Source organism: Ornithorhynchus anatinus, chromosome 5, assembly GCF_004115215.2.
Source record: "Ornithorhynchus anatinus isolate Pmale09 chromosome 5, mOrnAna1.pri.v4, whole genome shotgun sequence".
Taxonomy (NCBI): Eukaryota; Metazoa; Chordata; class Mammalia; order Monotremata; family Ornithorhynchidae; genus Ornithorhynchus; species Ornithorhynchus anatinus.
This window is the reverse complement of record NC_041732.1, coordinates 15,558,386-15,576,932: the sequence shown is the minus strand read 5'-3', so window position 1 is coordinate 15,576,932 and position 18,547 is coordinate 15,558,386. Positions and strand designations below refer to the sequence as shown.

Below are 18,547 nucleotides of genomic sequence, written 5' to 3'. Positions count from 1 at the left end.
AATATTTATTAAGTGTTCACTATGTGCCCAGCTCTGGGACCATTAAAAGACAATCTCCAGTGGTTGCCTATCAACCTCTGTATCAAGAAAAAACTCCTCACTGTGGCTTCAAAACTCTCCATCACATTGCCCCTTCTTACCTCACCTCCCTTCTCTCCTTCTACATCCCAGCCCTCACACTCCACTCCTCTGGTGCTGCTAACCTTCTCAATGTGTCTCATTCTCGCCTGTTCTGCCAATGACCCTCGGCCCACATACTACCTCTGGTCCGGAAAACCCTCCTTCCTCAAATCCGCCAAGCAATCACACTTCCCCTACAAAGCCCTACTGAAGGCTCACCTCCTCCAGGAGAATTTCCAAGACTAAGCCCTCCTTTTCCTCTGCTCCCCCTTCCCTCTCCATCACCCTGACTTGTTTCCTTTGCTCTACTCCTCTCCCCATCCCACAGCACTTGTGTATATATGTACATATTTGTAGTTCTATTTATTTATATTAATGATATGTGTATATCTATAATTCTATTTACGTATAGTGATGCTGCTGATGCCTCTTTACTTGTTTTGATGTCTGTCTCCCCCCTTCTAGACTGTGAGCCCATTGTGAACAGGGAGTGTCTCTATTTGTTGCTGAATTGCACTTACCAAGCGCTAGTATAGTGATCTGCATATAGTAAGCACTTAATAAATACAATTGAAAGAATGAATAAATGAATAATCAGTTTCTGGCCCATAATTTAGGAGGCAGGATTGCAGGCATCTTATCCCCAATTACCAGATGAGGAAACTGAGCCAGAGACTGTGAAGTGACTTTCCCAAGGGCACCAAACAGGCCAGTGATTTGCTCTTAATGAGCTTACAGTCTGGATGGGGAGATGGACATTAATAAAAATAAATAATTTACAGATATATACATAATGCTGTGGGTCTGAGGATGGAGTGAGTACCAAATGCTCAATGGGAATAGGTCCAAGTGCAAACCAGTGTTTGGATCCCAGGGAGAGCCAGCCCCTAGTCACACAGGCAGCCCATGATGGAGGGAGGAGGGGAGGGAAAGGTTGGTTGATCTTCACAATCAGGCTCTGGGTCTCGACTCCTCTTCCTTAGTTCTAATTTCCAACTCAAGGGGGACCCTAGAAGCCCAGGGGAATTCTGGATGAGAAGTGGGGAGGACAAGGAGGAGAGCAAGAACCCAGAACAAACAGAATGGTGGTCCCTCAGCCTGCCCTGACCACAGGGCCCAGAATGCCATCGGCGTCGTCCCCTGTATCCGAGGCTGCAGCCTTCAGTCAGTTTGTTATGGACAGGGAATGTGTATGCTAATTCTGTGTACTGTACTTGCCCAAGCGCTTAGTACATAGTGCCCTGCACATAGTAAGGCACTTGATAAATATCGCTGATTGACTGATTCCAGTTTTCCCATATTGCAGGGTCCCTCCACCCACAATCCCCCAGCCCTCAGGGGATAAAAGGGACTGGACAAAGGCCAGAAGCTGTAGCCAAGCCTGTATTTTGCCTACTAGCAGGGATTCCTGACCCCTTCCCTTTCTCCTTCATGGTTTCAGATGCTCCCCTCGTCTCCCCTCTCCTTCCCTTCCACTCTCCTCTCCCAGACCTGATGTTCCCTTCTCCCAGATGGATCAGACAGTTATTAGAGGCAAACTCTAGGGTGACCCTCCAGCCTCTGGCCAAGTCTAATCCCTCCTTCCCCCCTCCCTCCCGGCTATTGTCGGTGGATGGGAACCAAAGTGGAGATGTGGTGCGGTGCCAGATCCCACGGTGGGTGGAGGGCCAGGGTCTCACCGATTCCCATGTAGGTCTCCTCTGAAAGCTGAGAGCTTGGACAGCACCCCAGCATCAGGCCGCTGATGGGTGAGGGGCCACTGATGGACCCTCCTGTGGCCCAAGACCAAGAGAGTCGAGGCAGGGAAGTATCTCTGGTGCTCCTGGGCCCCAAGGAGGTGGAGCCCCTCAGCAGAACCGTGACACATCCCCGGAGGATGAGTCAGGCACAAACGCCCTGCCAGGTACGCCAACATGAGTGCTGCCAAGGAAGTGTCAGGCCTCCCTGAGCAGATCCCAATACCAAGTTTAGGAGAGGGGCTGTTTCCTCGCCTCTCACCCTCACAGCTGCTGGCCTCCCAGCCTCGTTCGAGAGGAAATGGAATAGAGGTTGACCTGTTTACTTTTCCCGCTGCAATGGGGATCCTGACTGAAACTGAGAAGCATTTGTGTCAACTTCTGAGGAAGCCCCTAATCCTCTCTTCCCCCGGCAGCTGGGCCAAGAAAGCACTCAGGCTGGCTGCCACTGTTAAACCCCACTTAGCCCTTGGCCTCTGTTGCCCCAGGGAGGCTTCGGTTAGGGCTCGTGATCAGAATCATCTCTTGGATCAGCTGAGTTAAGGTCTTTAGGGCCCCAAGTGACTTTCTCAGTCAATGGCATTTATTGAGAGCTTTGTCAGGGTCTTTATGGCCCCAACCCGCTTTCTCATTATTCGTATCATTTTGTCTTCACAACAGCCCTGGGAGGAAGGGAGAGGAACCAAGGCCCAGAGAGGGTTAATGATCTGCCCAAGGTCACCCAGCATGTTAAGGGCAGAGCTGGGAAAAAAATCAGGTGCTAATACTGGCATTCATTAAACACTTACTATTTGCCAAACTCCATGTTACACATCGGGGTTCATACAATGCGATTAGATCAGACACAGTCCCTGGCTATTCTGGGTTCACAGTCTAAGAGGGAGGAAGAACTTGTATTTTATCCCCATTTCACGGATGAGGAACTGAGGCACAGAGAAGTGAACTGATTTGCCCAAGGTCATGCAGCTGGCAAGGGGCAGTTGCCCGAGGACACTGAGATCTCTCTCTGCCGTGTTACTTCAGCTGGCTTCAAACGTCAGAACCGCTCTCTATCATCCGCCCATCAGGATGCATAGATTACACTCCTGAACTGTTTGCCAAGATGTGGCCATTCTTTCTTTCACCTTCCTGCAGCCCAGCCTGAATCCATAGTGGAGAACACAGAGCAGGTGTGGCTATCTGACAGTGTGGTGAAAAAGACCTGGATTTTTACATATCAACAGCTTCCTGCCTCTACATATAATACTAATAATAATTATGGTATTTTCTAAGTGCTTATTAGTGTCAAGCACTGTTCTAAGTGAGTTGCAAGGTAATCAGGTTGTCCCACTTGGGGGTCACAGTCTGAATCCCTATTTTACAGATATGGTAACTGAAACACAGTGAAGTTAAGTGGCTTGTCCAAGGCCACACAGCAGACAAGTGGCGGGGCTGGGATTAGAACCCACATCCTCTGACTCCCAAGCCCGTGCTCTTTCCACTAAGCCACACTGCTTCTCTCAACCCAGTCTTCTGTTTACCCCTAAACATTTCCCTCTTCACTTTCAATGACTATCACTCAATCCAGCAATTCAATCACAGATTTAAAATTTAATCACCAGATTAAGCAGTTATTGCTGTTGGCAACCTCACCTATAACCCTTAAACTTCTCTGACCTCACCAAGTCCCCTGATCCCTTCCCCCTATCTGCCTATCCCTGTTCCCCCTTTCCACTACCTCTTCTCATTCCCTTCCAGCAAACCCCTCCTTAGTGGATAGAGCATGAGCCTGGAAGTCAGAAGGACCTGGGTTCTAATCCTGGTTCCACCCCATGTCTGGTGTGACCTTGAGCAAGTCACTTAACTCCTCTGGACTTTAGTTCTCGCATCTGTAAAATGAGGATTAAGACTGTGAGCCCCATGTTCAACAAGGATTATATCCAACCTGATTAACTTGTATCTACCTCAGTACTTAAAACAGTGCTTGGTACATAGTTATACCGAGTATCATAATAATAATTATATTATCGCCCCTTGCCCTAGACAGTGATATAGCTACAACCAGTCTAAGGGTTTGGCTACTGTGTCCGGTAAGTATTAAAGAACCAGCAATTGCATTTTATAGGTTTGAAATTATATCACAGATTTTTCTCTCCCATTCCCCACTTTCCCATCACTTGAAAACTTACATGAAATCTTTTCAACATATACCCAACCTGGATATGATCTGTTAAAGAAGAAAGGCTCAGTTTACACAGCTCTGAGGATCATAAATTTTTGGTACAGGGAACTATCACCATACCCTAGGGAAAGGTCTTAATTCTAGCACTAAAATGGACACTCAGAAATCCATCTTTGGGGTTAAAGAGTTGAGCAACTCGAACCTATGGATTTAAAATTGTTTCTTTCTTGATCAGATTACCTGAAAAGTATATTTTTAAAATCTGGAAATAAAACCAAATCAAAAGTGAATGATTAGGTGGGAATTTCTAATATCTATACTGACTTTCCAAGCGCTTCATACAGTGCTCTGCACACAGTAAGCATTAAATAAATATGAGTGAATGAACAAATGAATGAACCGTGGCTTACAAAATGATCAAATTGGAAGGCTTCATCCAAACTTTTCAGTTTTCTATAGTTTAAAATTTCACAATCAATTCAACAGTTTGATATCATGTGTTCTGTAATTGATGACTGAACTCTAAGCAAGGAAAAAAAAACAACTTTCTGATTTGGTTACATTCTTCAAATCTGATGTTGGAAATGCGCAGTCTTTAAACGGGAATTTGCTAGAAGCCAAATTATTCTAAACTCATAAAAATTGAGTATTAAATATCTAATTACCTAGTTTTAGAATGTTCTTTGGACAATATTTTATTGGCATTTTAATAAGCTAATTCTTTTCTTTTAAAACTACTATTGAAAAGTTCAAAGGTGATTTGAATATACAAGTATCTGAGAGCTATTGTGAGCAGGGAACGTGACTACCAACTCTGCTAAACTGCACTCTCCCAAGTGCTCAGTCTACAGTGCTCTGCACATAGTAAGCACTCAAATAAATAGCATTGATAACAGCAGCAATAACTGTGGTATTTTTTTAGCACACACTTCATGCCAGGCACTGTTCTAAACACTGGAGTGATACAAGCAAATTGGGTTGGATACAGTCACTGTCCCATATGAGGCTCACAGCCTAATCCCCCATTTTACACTCACAGAGAAGTGAGTGACTTGCCCAAGGTCACACAGCAGGCAATATTAGAACCCAGCTCCTTGTGACTTCCAGGCCCATGCTCTATATACTAGGCCATGCAACTGCTGCTGCTGCTGCAGATGATGATAATAAGTATTTATCAAGTATCACAATTATTATTATGAAGTTCAGACATCCCAGGAGCCAGTAGGACAGTGGCAAAAACTGGAGAAAAGCTTTCAACCTGCTGCAACCCGAGGACAAGCCTGGACCCATTCGCCCTGTCAGGGTTTCCCAAGGACAGGCAGGTATCCAGTGGGGAGTCAACGGACATAACTTCCACCCAACCGTACAAAGATTGAATTGCCAAACTGGGTATGGTGTCCCTAATTCTGGGTGAAGACTTCAGTCTCACTCGGTCCTGAGAGGCTGCCCGCCACAAACCCAGTAGCCCAGAGAGCTAGAGCGTAACTCTCTGACAGAGTGAGAGAAAAAGGGCACAGAGAGTGTAAAACCCACTGACAGGATTGAGCACTGGAGACAAAAAGACAGAGTCAAAAGAGAGAGCAAGATGGAGTGAGACAGAGGCAAGAAAGAAAGTGAGTGAGACAGACAGGAGAGAGCCTGTGAGAGAAAAAGGAGAAAGAGGGAGGCAGAGAAGCAGGAGAGTGGGAGGTAGAAAGGAGAAGTAGACAGAAAGCAGCATGGCCTAGTGGAAAGAGCACGGGGCAGGGAGTCAGAGGACCTGGGTTCTACTGAATGCTCATCTCCTCCAAGAGGCCTTCCCTGACTAAGCCCTCCTTTCCTCTTCTTCCAATCCTTTCTGCATCACCCTGACTTACTCCCTTTATTTAGCCCCATTCCCAGCCCCACAGCACTTGCGTATGCATCTGTAATTGATTTATTTATACTAATGTCTGTTTCCCACTCTAGACCGTAAGCTCGTTGTTGTTAACGAATGTGTCTGTTTATTGTTATATATTATACTCTCCCAAGTGCTTACTACAGTGCTCTGCATACAATCATTGCTGAATAAATAATAATATAATAATAATAATGGCCTTTCTTAAGTGCTTACTATGTACCAGGTGCTGTATTAAGTGCTGGGGTGGATACAAGCAAAATATAATTGACTGACTGACTAATCCCAGCTCTGCCATTTACCTGCTGTGTAACCTTGGGTGAGTCACTTAACTTCTCTGTGCCTCAGTTACCTCATCTGCAAAATGGGAATTATGACTGTGAGCTCAGTGTGGAATAGGGACTGTGTCCAACCCCATTACCTTGTGTCTACCCCAGCACTTAGTACAATGCCTGGCACTTTACAAATACCATTTAAAAAATGAGCACAGGACCTGGGTTCTAACCTCAGCTCTGCTATTTGACCCATGGGTGACTCCTGAGTAAGTCGCCAAACTTCTCTGTGCCTCGGTTCATCACCTATAAAATGGGGGTGCAAAACCTGTTCTCCCTCCCTGTTAGACTATGAACCCTTGTAGGACCAGAGACTGCTCATGTGGATCATGGGTAAACCACCCTGGCTGACTGACATATCTAGTAATGGGATTATCTCCAGCCATCTGGCAGGAAAGGTAAAGCGTTCCCTGTCCTGGAAAAAGAGAAAACATTTACCAGCCTCCCACCTGGGCCCCTCTGCAGAACACCTAGCTACAGGCGTCTACCTCTCCGCGGACCTCTTGCCCACATCCTACCTCTGGTCTGGAACACCCTCCCTCCTCATACAGATAATTGCTCTACCCCACTTCAAACCTTTATTGAAGGGACATCTCCTCCAAGAAGCCTTCCCTAAGTCCTCCTTTCCTCTTCTCCCACTCCTTCTGCATCACCCTGACTTGCTCCTTTCATTCATCCTCCCTCCCACCCCCACAGCAGATATGTATATATCTGCTATTTATTTATTCATTTATTTACATTAAGATCTGTCTCTCCCTCTAGGCTGTGAGCTCACTATGGGCAGGGACTGTGTCAGTTGCTGTATTATACTTTCCCAAGTGCTTAATACAGTGCTTTGTACATGGTAAGTGCTCAACAAATATGATTGAATGAATGAATCTGACTTGACTGTATTGCATCTATCCTGGTCCTTAACACAGTGCTTGGCTCATAGTGAGTGCTTAACAAATACCACAGTTATGATTAGAGAAAGAAATGAGAGGCAGTGAGGTAGGAGTGAAACAGAGAAAAATGTCTGGGGGCCTTTGGTACCCGACAACTTTCTCAGCTGCTTCTTCATTTACCCAGAAGTTAATACACTAAAAGAGAATTTCCACGTGGCACGGAAAATGACTGGGAAATTTAAAGTGACAATTACCAGAACGTGAAGTTTTATCTTTTCAATGAAAAAATCAGTATTTTCCTGTTCTCCGAACTGCATGCTGATAGACGTGCAACATGGTCGCTGGCTTCTTACTAATCACAACGCGCCCCCCTCAGTCCTAGCAGCCTCAGGGTGGTGGTGGGAGAGAAGGTGGGAAGGGTTAGCTTATTGACTTTATAAGGAACAGAGTCTATTTTTGACTAGAGCAGGCACTAAGAGTTAAATAAAATCCATAATAATGTCAGGAGCAAGTCAGTGCTGCTGCGAGCCAGGCCCCGGTTTCCTGCCAAATTTCTTCATTTTTTTTTCCACTTTGACCATAACCACTTGTTGGAATTTAAGGGAGCAGTGGACACTGGTTGAGAAAAGGAGCTTAATTGCAAAAACACAGATGGGGATATAAAATTGGTTCTTCATTTCCAATGGAAAGCAGGAGCTCTCTGCTAATGGTCCTGCATTTGACCGACTTCACGGTTCTCTCTCCACAACCCTCTACAGAGTTCATTCTGGGGTCTGCTGTTTCCCTGCTAATTTTTCTAAATTCCTTCATCCCCCTCCCTCTGCTGCCCAGAGCCATCTTGACAGCCACTTTGGCTCTGGCTTGTGTTGTCCACGATGGATTCCAAGGCATGCCAGTGCATCCCAGGATGCCCGGGAAGGTGGAAGTCTCCGGGGCAGCGCATGGGGGAATGGGGACCCAGGAGTTAGAGATCAGGGAAAATCAGCCCCTCTTTCAGCCATCTGATGCTTCTCAGCTCTCTTGCACTCTCTTGTCTCCACTTTAGAGCCCAGGACCCCAAATCCTGCTCCCCCTCTCTTAGGCCCCCTTCATTCCCACTCCATACTACAACAATCTTGCCACAGATACCCAGACCAATGGTTTGGTCTCCCCCAAATCCAGGCTGCAGCTCTCTCGCCCGGGTTACCCTGTGAAGACATTGGTCAATCCGGTTGTGCCACAGCAAGCCAGCAGCTGAGCTTCGAGCCCCACACCTCATTCCCGAGGGGAAGTCAGCTGCTCTGGCTGCGGAAACAGGCCAAAGGAATCCAGCAAAGGGATTATCAGAGGCAACAGCAGAACTGAATGGTTGAGGGGAGCCAAGCCTGTGACAGAGGCCTGGCACACTCTTCTTCTGCATTCTCCCCTCCTCCCTCCAGCCCTCCCTCATCCGGAAGGCAACCCAGAGCCTCAGAGGGCACCCAGACCGGCTCGCTTATCTTGGCAGGGCACTCTCTGGAAGGAACAGATTGAAGGCAAGGGAAATGCTGTGAAAACTTCGGTTGGGGTGGGCTTGGGACTCAGGGAAATGAAAGAGTTGAAAGGGGACAGAGGGTGGGGGCAGGGGGCATTCTGCCTCCAGGCTCGGGATCCCGGCAGGGGCTTACCTGGCAGATGCCGCTGATGCACATGTCCAGGGAGTCAGTGTGGCAGCGGGTCCCATCCAGCACCTTTGGGGCAAGCTCCACCACAACATTCTTGCCCCGAGCCCGGCATTTGAGGGCACAGGATCCGGCACGGTCTCCTGGGACAGGAAGCCACTCGTAGAACTGCCCTTGGTACTTGACGTCGTTGTATGCAGAACACTGTTGGGCTCGGAAATCGCCTGCATCCGTGGGGCAGTCCTGGGGACAAAGGGAAATCACAGGGGTGGTGAGTTCTTGGGCAGGGGCACCAAGTGGGGAGTCTGCTAGGAAAAAAGCCCCAGCTGTTGCAGAGACCCTATTTCCCAAACATAAGCTGGACGATGTTGACTAGGGCTTCTGCCTTATGCTGGCCATTGTGGCCCTTGGTCATATATCAGAAATGAAAATGGGATTTTAGGCAGTCTTGAGAGGGAAAATACCTCTTCCAGAAAGCCCTCCCCAGTTAACTCCAGACCCCTGAGCATTCTCATCCCTTGAAGACTTTGCCCAGCTCCGGGAACCAGTTGAAATGTTTCTGTGGTTTGTCCTTCTGTGTATTCCTGTTCAATTGTTCTGTTACTGTCTGTATGGCTTGGGCCTGTTTGAGTGATGCATCCTATGAAGTCTAATCATTATGATAATAGTAGTATTGTTGAGTGCTTACTCTGTGCCAAGAAATAAATAATAATAATAATGGTATTTGTTAAGCGCTATGTGCCAAGCACAGTTCTAAATGTTGGGGTAGACACAGGTTTATCAGGTTGTTCCATACATGGCTCACAGTCTTAATCCCCATTTTACAGATGAGGTAACTGAGGCCCAGAGAAGTTAAGTGACTTGCTTAAAGTCACACAGCAGACAAGTGGTGGAGCCGGGATTAGAACCCACGGCCTCTGTCTCCCAAGCCCATGCTCTTTCCACTAAGCCACGCTGCTTCTCTACTGTACTAAGTGCTGGGGCAGATACAAGGTAATCAGGTTAGATGCAGTCCCTGTCCTACATGATGCTCACAAGCTAAATAGGAGGGATAACAGGTATAGAATCCCCACTCACAGTTGAGGAAAATGAAGCACAGAGAAGTTAAGGGACTTGTCCAAGGTCACACAGCAGAGAAGTGGCTGAGCCAGGATTAAAACCCAAGATACCTGACTCCCAGGTCCAGGTCCTTTCCACTAGACCATGCTACTTCTCTTCCTGAACTTATTTACACCCTCTTTAGCATTCAAGTATTTCAACTACATATTTATTCTGATGTAAATATTTTTAGGTTTGTCTCTCCCATTAGAGTGGCAGCTTCATGTGAGTAGGGACTGAAGTAGTAAAAGCATTTCTTGAGCATTTATTACATGCATGTTAAGTGCTGGGAAGGAATACATAGGTGGGAATTAGCCCCTGACCCTGAAGGGGGGCATTTTAGGAATTTACAGTAGGGAGAGCGAACTGGAGGCAGACATATCAGAACCGATGAAATGATGAAACCTTAAATCAGCATAAAAGATTAGGCCAAATACACAAAACGAAAGCTAAAATCAGGAGGGTGCTGTGGCTTGAGGAGCAGAATTTCAGGCTCCTGGTGACTCAGAGTCTAAGGCCACCGTAGCCAAAATGACCACTTCAGCAGTCCCCAGTCTCACACACCGCAGGTGCTTTTCTCTCTCCTGCCAGGGCAGTGGCAGGTTGGGGCAAAATGGAGCTTTGGAGATAGTTTCGAGGAGAACCAGTGCTTGGGGAGGAAGCAGAGGTGCAAGGGGAATTCCAAGAGTGCACAGCAGCAGAAGCTTTTATTCCCATGTCCCAGCACACACAGATCACGTCGGAAATAAGGGCTCTCAGGGGCGGGAAGGGCAGCAGCAGATACTGGTGGATTTCCTGGGCCATTTTGTTATTCTCTACTATCCAAAGGCTTAGAACAGTGCTCTGTCCCATCTGGGCTCTCAATAACTACTCCTACTAATTCTATAACTACTATCACTCAGTCAGTCAAAGGTAGAGAAACACCCTGACCAAAAGGATAAAGCATGGGCCTGGGATTAAGAGCGCTCGTGGTTATAATCCCAGCTCTGCCGCTTGTCTACTGTGGGAATTTGGGCAAGTCACTTCACTTCCCTGTGCCTCATATGTAAAATGGGGATTGAGACGGTGTCCAGTGGGACATGGGCTGTGTCCAACCTGATTATCTTGTAACAACCTACAGTACAGTGTCTGGTACAGAGTATTCACAGGCCTCTTCTCTCCCATACCCCAAGAACAATTCAACCAATTTTCATCTCCTCAGGATTCCCCCAAACACTGCACTCTTCACTCTCCAGGCCCTAGGGACAATTCAACCATCAACTTGGGACTTCCCTAGACTCTGGCCTTTTCTCTCTCTATGACCCAAGAACAATTCAACCATCTCCTCTGGGTATCACCGGATTAAGTTATTAAATTGTTTTTGTTATCGTTTACCTCACCGACCCCACCATGACCCTTGAATCCCTACCCCCGTCAGCCCATTCCAGTCCTCCCCTTCCCTGCCCTCTCGGCCCCTTAACACCTCCCCTCCCCTTGAACAGCCTCCAACCCATCCCTGCAATCCTGTCCCAGCACCACTCCTCTTCCTCCTCTACCTGAGCAGGCCCCCACCCTTCATCCAACTAAGAGAATAAATTTAGCTTAGTGGAAAGAGCAAGGGCAAGCCAGAGTCAGAGGTCCTGGGTTCTAATCCCAGCTCCATCATTTGTCTGCTGTGTGACTTTGGGCAAGTCACTTAGCTTCTCTGTGTCTCAGTTACCTCATCCTCAGAATGGGAATTAAGACTTTGAGCCCCACATGGGACAACCTGCTTACCTTGTATCTACCCCAGCACTTAGAACAGTGCTTGGCACATAGTAAAGCGCTTAACAAATATCATTATTATTGTCCCCCTCCCTCTGCGTGGTCAACTTGCTTCTATCCAACCCCTTCCCAGCCCTTGCGCCACCTCCATCCCCGTCATCCTATTCCAGCAACACCCCTTGTCCCCTTCCCCCCACGCCAGCCACCATCAACTCATTCCCATCCAAACTCTCCCCACCCCTCGCGCTTTCCCTCCTCCCCCATTCCCCTTCACAGCTTCAGTCAAGTGTGCCCTGTGGAACCTCTGCTCCATCGTGGGTGAGCTTCCTTTCATCCCTGACCTGTTCATGTCTCAGTCACTCCTCTTCTTCACCGTCACTGAAACCTGACTCTCCCCAGACGACATGGTCTCCCCTGCTGCTCTTTTCAGTGGGGGCCTCATCTTCTCCCACTTCTCCAGACTCACTGGGAAAGGAGGAGGTGTTGGCTTCCTTTTCAAATGCCGCTTTTGCACCATTCCAACTCCTCCATCCCTTTCTTTCCCTTCCTTTGAAGCCCATATCATCTGCCTCTACCATCCACTCCAGATTCTAGTAACTGTTATCTACCACCCCCAGGTCCCATTTCCGACTTCTTTAACCATTTTGATCCCTTTCTCACATTCCTTCTCTCTTTCTCCAGGCCCACCTTGATCCCTGGGGACTTCAATATCCACATAGATGTTCCTGATGAACCTTCTGCTGACTTCTATCATTCCTCAACCCTGCTGATCTCCTGCTCCACCCAGTTCCCCCACTCACCAACTTGGACACACATTTGATCTCATAATCCCTAACCACTGCACATCTCTACCCTCACCAATTCTGAAATCCCTCTGACCACAACCTCTTCACTTACCTCCTCTCCCATACATTTCCCTCCTATACCTCTGTACTATTGCCCCTTTGAAGACCTCCAGTCTTTCAACCCAATCCAATTTCCTCAACTCATCATGTTCCACTTAGCCTCCATACCCAAACTACCCTCCCTTGATGACAAAATAGATGCTCTCAATACCACCGTCTCTACTGAACTCAGTTTACTCGCTCCCCTATCCTTTCATCTATCTTGTACCACTAACCCACAGGCCTGGATCACCTGCACAGCCTGCTTCCTTCACTCTTGCACTCGAGCCACAGAGCGCTGCTGGCAGAATTGTAAATATCAGACCGACTTCATCCACTTCAAGTTTGTCTTTGCATGCTTTAATTTTGCTTCTCCTCTGTCAGGTAATCTATTTCTCCATCCTTATTGACAACCATGTCCTTCATCTTCTCCAGTTGTTCCAGACATTTAACTCCCTCCTCAGGCCCCCTGCCCCGCCCCCGACTCACCTCCCCCATCCCTTGTCCCCAACAATCTGGCCACCTACTTTATGGAGAAAATTAAGACTATCAGGCTTGATCTCCCTAAAATCTCCCCGATCCCTCCCCTCTCCTGTCCCTTCTTCAACTCTCCTGTCTTCTCTCAAAATCCACCCCTTCCACTGTGCAACCAAAACCTTCCAAACCTTATCAAAACAGTTGCCCCCTCTCTCTTTCCCTCCCAAACAAGCGTCTTCAACTGTTCTCCAATGACTTCTTCCCCACTGTTTTCAAACATGCCATGTCTCCCCATCCTAAAAAAACCCTCCCTTGATCCCACGACTTCTCTCAGTTACCATCCCATTTCCCTCCTAACAATCCTCTCCAAAATCTTTGAGCGAGTTGTCTATACCTGCTGTTTCAAATTCCTGTGCTCCAATCTCTCTTTCACCCCCTCCCATCTGGCTTCTGTTTTCTTCACTACACAGACACTGCCCTCTCAAAGGTCACCAATAATCTCCTTGACAAGTCCCACAGCCTCTACTCCTTCTTGATCCTTCTCATTCTCTCAGCTGCCTCTGACACCGTGGAACCGCCCTCTTCTCCTGGAAATGTTATCCAACCTTGGCTTCACTGAATCTATCCTCTTCTGGTGCTCTTCTTATTCATTCATTCATTCATTCATTCAATCATTTATAAAGTGCTTACTACATGCAGAGCACTGTACTAAGCACTTGGGAAGGTACAATCTCTGGCCGTTCATTCTCAGTCTCCTTCGCGGGCTCCTCTTCTCCCTCCTCCCCTCAAGGTGCAGTTCTGGGTCCCCTTCTATTTTCCATCTCCACCCACTCCCTTGGAGAACTCATTCGCTCCCAGGGCTTCAACTACCACCTCCATGCAGATGATACACAAATATCCATCTCCAGTCCTGACCTCTCCCACTCTGCAATCTCGCATTTCCTCCTGCCTTCAAGACATCTCTACTTGATGAACTCCCAACACCTCAAGCTTATCATGTCCAAAACAGAACTTCAAGACTGTGAGCCCGATGTTGGGTAGGGATTGCCACTATCTGTTGCTGAATTGTACTTTCCAAGCGCTTAGTACAGTGGACTGCACACAGTAAGCACTTAATAAATGTTTGAATGACTGAATGAACTCCTTATCTTCCTACCCAAACTCTGTCCTCCCCCTGACTTTCCCATAACTGTAGATGGCACCATCATCATTCCTGTCTCACAAGCTTATAATAATAATAATAATAATGGTATTTGTTAAGCACTTACTATGTGCAAAGCACTGTTCTAAGCGCTGGGGTTGATACAAGGTGATCAGATTGTCCCACTTGGGGCTCACAGTCATAATCCCCATTTTACATAAGAGGTAACTGAGGCACAGAGAAGTTAGTGACTTGCCCAAGGTCACACAGCTGACAAGCGGCGGAGCAGGGATTAGAACCCATGACCTTTGACTTCCAAGCCTAGGCTCTTTTTCCACTGAGCCACACTGCTTCTCTAGCTTATAACATAGTTTATAAGCTTCTCAAGCTTATAACCTTGGCACATGGCTTAGTGGAAAGAGCACGGGCTTGAGAGTCAGAGGATGTGGGTCCTAATCCCGGCTCTGTCACTTGTCTGCTCTGCGACCTTGGGCAAGTCACTTAACTTCTCTCTGTCTCAGTTACCTCATCTGTAAAAGGGGGATTAAGACTGCGAGACTGTGGGACAACCTGATTACCTTGTACCTAAGGCACTTAGAACAGTACTTGGCACATAGTAAGGACTCATCAAATACCATAATTGTTATTATTATTATTCCTCTCTCTCAATCAATCCACATATTCAACCTATCACTAAATCCTGTCGGTCCCACCTTCCCAACCTGGCTAAAATCCAACCTTTCCTCCCCATCCAAACTGCTACCATGTTAATATAATCACTCATCCTAGCCTGCCTGGATTATTGCATCAGTCTCCTTGCTGACCTCCCAGCATTCTGTCTCTTCCTACTCCAGTCCATACTTCACTCTGCTGCCCAGATCATTTTTCTACAAAAACGTTCAGGACACGTCATTCTGCTCCTCAAAAAACTCCAGTGGCTGTCCATTCACCTCTGCATCAAACAAAAACTCCTTACCATTGGCTTTAAAGCACTCCACCAAATTGCCCCTTTGTACTTCACCTTACTTTTTTCCTTTTACAACCCATCCCGTACACTTCACTCCTCCGGTTTTAAGCTTCTCATTGTGCCTCAGTCTCGCCTGTCTCACCTCCAACCCCTGGCTCATGTCCTCCCTCTGGCCTGGAATGCCCTCTCTCCTCAAATTCAACAGACAATTATTCTCCTCCACCTTCAAAGCCTTACTGAAGGCACATCTCCTCCAAGAGGCCTTCCCAGACTAGGCTTCCCCTTTCCCCTTCTCCCTCTTTCAATCATTCAATCTTATTTATTGAGCCCTTACTGTGTACAGAGCACTGTACTAAGCACTCCCTTCTGTGTCACCCTGATTTGCTCCCTTTGTTCTTCCCTGCTCCCTGCCCCACAGCACTTATATACATATCTTTAATTTATTTATTTGTATTGATGTTGGTCTCACCACTCTAGACTGTAAGCTCACTGAGGGCAAGGGAATGTGTCTATTTACTCTTGTATTGTACTTTCCCAAGCACTCAGTATAGTGCTCTGCACACATTAAGCGCTCAATAAATACAACTGAATGAATGAATAAGTGCCTAACAAATACCACTGACAAATGGTATTGAGACTTAGTGTGTGCCAAGCACTGTAGCAACTTGGCTTAGTGGAAAGAGCATGGGTTTGGAAGTCAGAGGACTCAGGTTCTAATCCCGTTTCCACCACTTGTCAGCTGTGTGACCTTGGGCAAGCCTCTTAACTTCTCCATGCCTCAGGTACCGCACCTGGAAAATGGGGATTAAGACTCTGAGCCCCATGTGGGACAACCTGATTACCTTGTATCTACCCTAGCGCTTAGAACCGGGGTTGGCACATAGTAAGCGCTTAACAAATACCACAATTATTATTATTACTATTATTAAGCACTTGGGGAAAGTCCAATACAACAGTGTTGGTCGAAGTCATCCCTGCCCACAAGGAACTGCAAACTCTACTATTACTTGTTGCTGTCTATTGCTGTCGAGTCGTGACCGATGCATAGCGATGCCATGGACACATCTCTCCCAGAATGCCCTGCTCTCCATCTACAATCATTCTGATAGTGTAGCCATAGAATTTTCCTAGTAAAAATTTGGAAGTGGTTTACCATCACCTTCTTCGGTGCAGTAACCAACTACTACTATTACTGTTACTAACTTTGTCCGAGATTTTTTGTGATGACTGAGTGGTGGGGTGGCCCCAATAGAAGTTGTCTAGGTGAAGGGCAGGAGCCAAGACCAGACTCTGCTGGGGGGCTTACCATAACTCATCTCTTATCAGAGTCCAGCTAAAGACCGAGTGATGGCTATGCGTACTCGGCCACATCTCCCTCCTTACTATTTGGATCTTTCATATTCTGGTGATGCCACTTATTGTCTCCCCTGGCTGTAATTAAACTCCTTGAGGAAAATCAATCAATTAATCAATGGTATTGATTTATCTATTTTTATAAAATGGTACTTAATGATAATAATAATAATGGTATTTGTTAAGTGCTTACTAAGTGCCAAGCACTGTTCTAAGCAATGAGGTAGATACAAGGTAATCAGGTTGTCCCACATGGGACTCACAGTCTTAATCCCCATTTTACAGATGAGGTAACTGGGGCACAGACAAGTGAACTAACTTGCCTAAGGTTACACAGCAAACAAGTGGTGGAGATGGGAGATGGGAGTCAGGGCCTCTGACTCCCAGGCATGTACTCTTTCCACTAGGCCATACTGCTTCTTTATTTAGTGCTTACTATGTGCAGAGAGCTTGTGAGAGTACAGTATTACAGAGATGGCAGTCACGTTCCCTCCCTACCAGGAGCTTAGAGTCTAGAGGGCAGGGACTGTGTTTTGCTTTCCCCTTCACGATTCACTCCAGCACCAGCTACTGTACTCTGCCCTCCATAAATTCCAGAATGCCTTCCTTAATCCACGGAAGGCAGACTAAACTCATAATAGCAGTAATGATAGTATTTATTAAGCATTTATGGTGTGCAGAGAAATATACTAAGTGCTGAGAAAGAGTACACTGGTAATAAAATAAATAGTTAAGAGAGCAGCATAGCTTAGTGGAAAGAGCAAGGGCTTGGGAGTCAGAGGCTATGAGTTCTAATCCTGGCTCCGCCACTTCTCAGCTGTGTGACTTTGGGCAAGTCACTTAGCTTCTCTGTGCCTAGTTCCCTCATCTGCAAAACGATGATTAAGACTGTGAGCCTCACGTGGGACAACCTGCTGACCTTGTATCTACCCCAGCCCTTAAAACAGTGTTTGGCTCATAGTAAACAAATACTTAACAAATACCATTATTATTATTATTATTACTATTAGACATGGACTCTGCTCCTCAAGGAGCTCAGAATCTATGAATATAGGTGGGAGAGAGGACTGGATCCAAAGACATCGGGAGCAGTGAAATAATAAAACATTAAAACAGCATAAGGGACAAGGACAAATATACAATACACAAATAAAAGCAAAAATCAGGGAGCCGTGGTTGGAGGAGCAGAATTTCATGCTCCCCTCATGACTCAGGGCCCATGGCACAGCCCTAGTCACCAACCACAGTGGTGAAGAGGCTACTTAAAGTATCATAGCCCACTTTCAAATGTCCAACAAAATGCCTGTGCCCCATCGCAGCTTTCCATGCCTACTCTTGTGTCTCCTCACAGATCTTAAAGAATTCAGAGGGCTTTTTTTGTTGCTCTTAAAGGCCAAAGCTGCCTTCTCCCTCTTGCAGTTAGGCATCATTGTACTGGGGTAAGATTTAGACGGGCCGTGGAAAGAAACATTTTTTTGCTTTTTAAATTTTGTCCAATATTCTTTGTATTTGAAATTTTAGATTAAACATGCACCCTAATCCAGGATTATGCACATAACAATTGAGATACGTCTGCATTTTAATAGTAAAGGCGCTTTTATGAGAACCTGACGAAAGAATTACTGCATTAAGCCATCAAACCCAAGGATTCTCTTCAAATAGAAATGTACATCCAATGTCAACCCATCCATATGTGAGACTGAATGTACATTATTCCAAGAATTTCATCCCCACATGGAGCCTCACATCTGGCATATAACAAACACAAGTGCTGTTTCCACAGGCCATAAAAGGGAGAGAGGCCAGAGCATTTCAACCAAACTCCGGGAACCCTAGAGGGTCCCAAGGGTCAGCTGGCAATGTCTTCATAGGGGTAGTGCCTCCACCATCATTACGGTGAAATCCTCCTGCGAGCCAAGATCGGGTGGCCAGTTGGACCACAATAGTCCGGCTATGGTCTCCAGGAAAAGCCGGAAGGAAGGGGGAAAAAAGCCATGTTCAAGAAGAGTTTAGTGTGGGGATGGACTCCTAAAGGGACCAATATTTGATGAGCATATAATAGTAATGTTAATCATTGTGGTATTTGTTAAGTGCTTACTCTGTGCCAAGCACTGTACTAAGCGCTGGGGTAGATA

The 18,547-nt window shown here is 46.6% G+C and overlaps 1 protein-coding gene across 2 annotated transcripts in view; it reads right to left on the bottom strand.

Annotated features, from left to right (window-relative positions):
* The window catches only part of ADAMTSL3 (ADAMTS like 3), a 349,633-nt gene that overhangs the window by 141,302 nt on the left and 189,784 nt on the right, over positions 1 to 18,547 (bottom strand). For both annotated transcript variants that reach the window (XM_029066196.2, XM_029066195.2), the window contains exon 6: positions 8,756 to 8,992. In XM_029066196.2, coding sequence (XP_028922029.1) covers positions 8,756 to 8,992 — 237 coding nt within the window. The remainder of the gene's footprint in view (positions 1 to 8,755; positions 8,993 to 18,547) is intronic.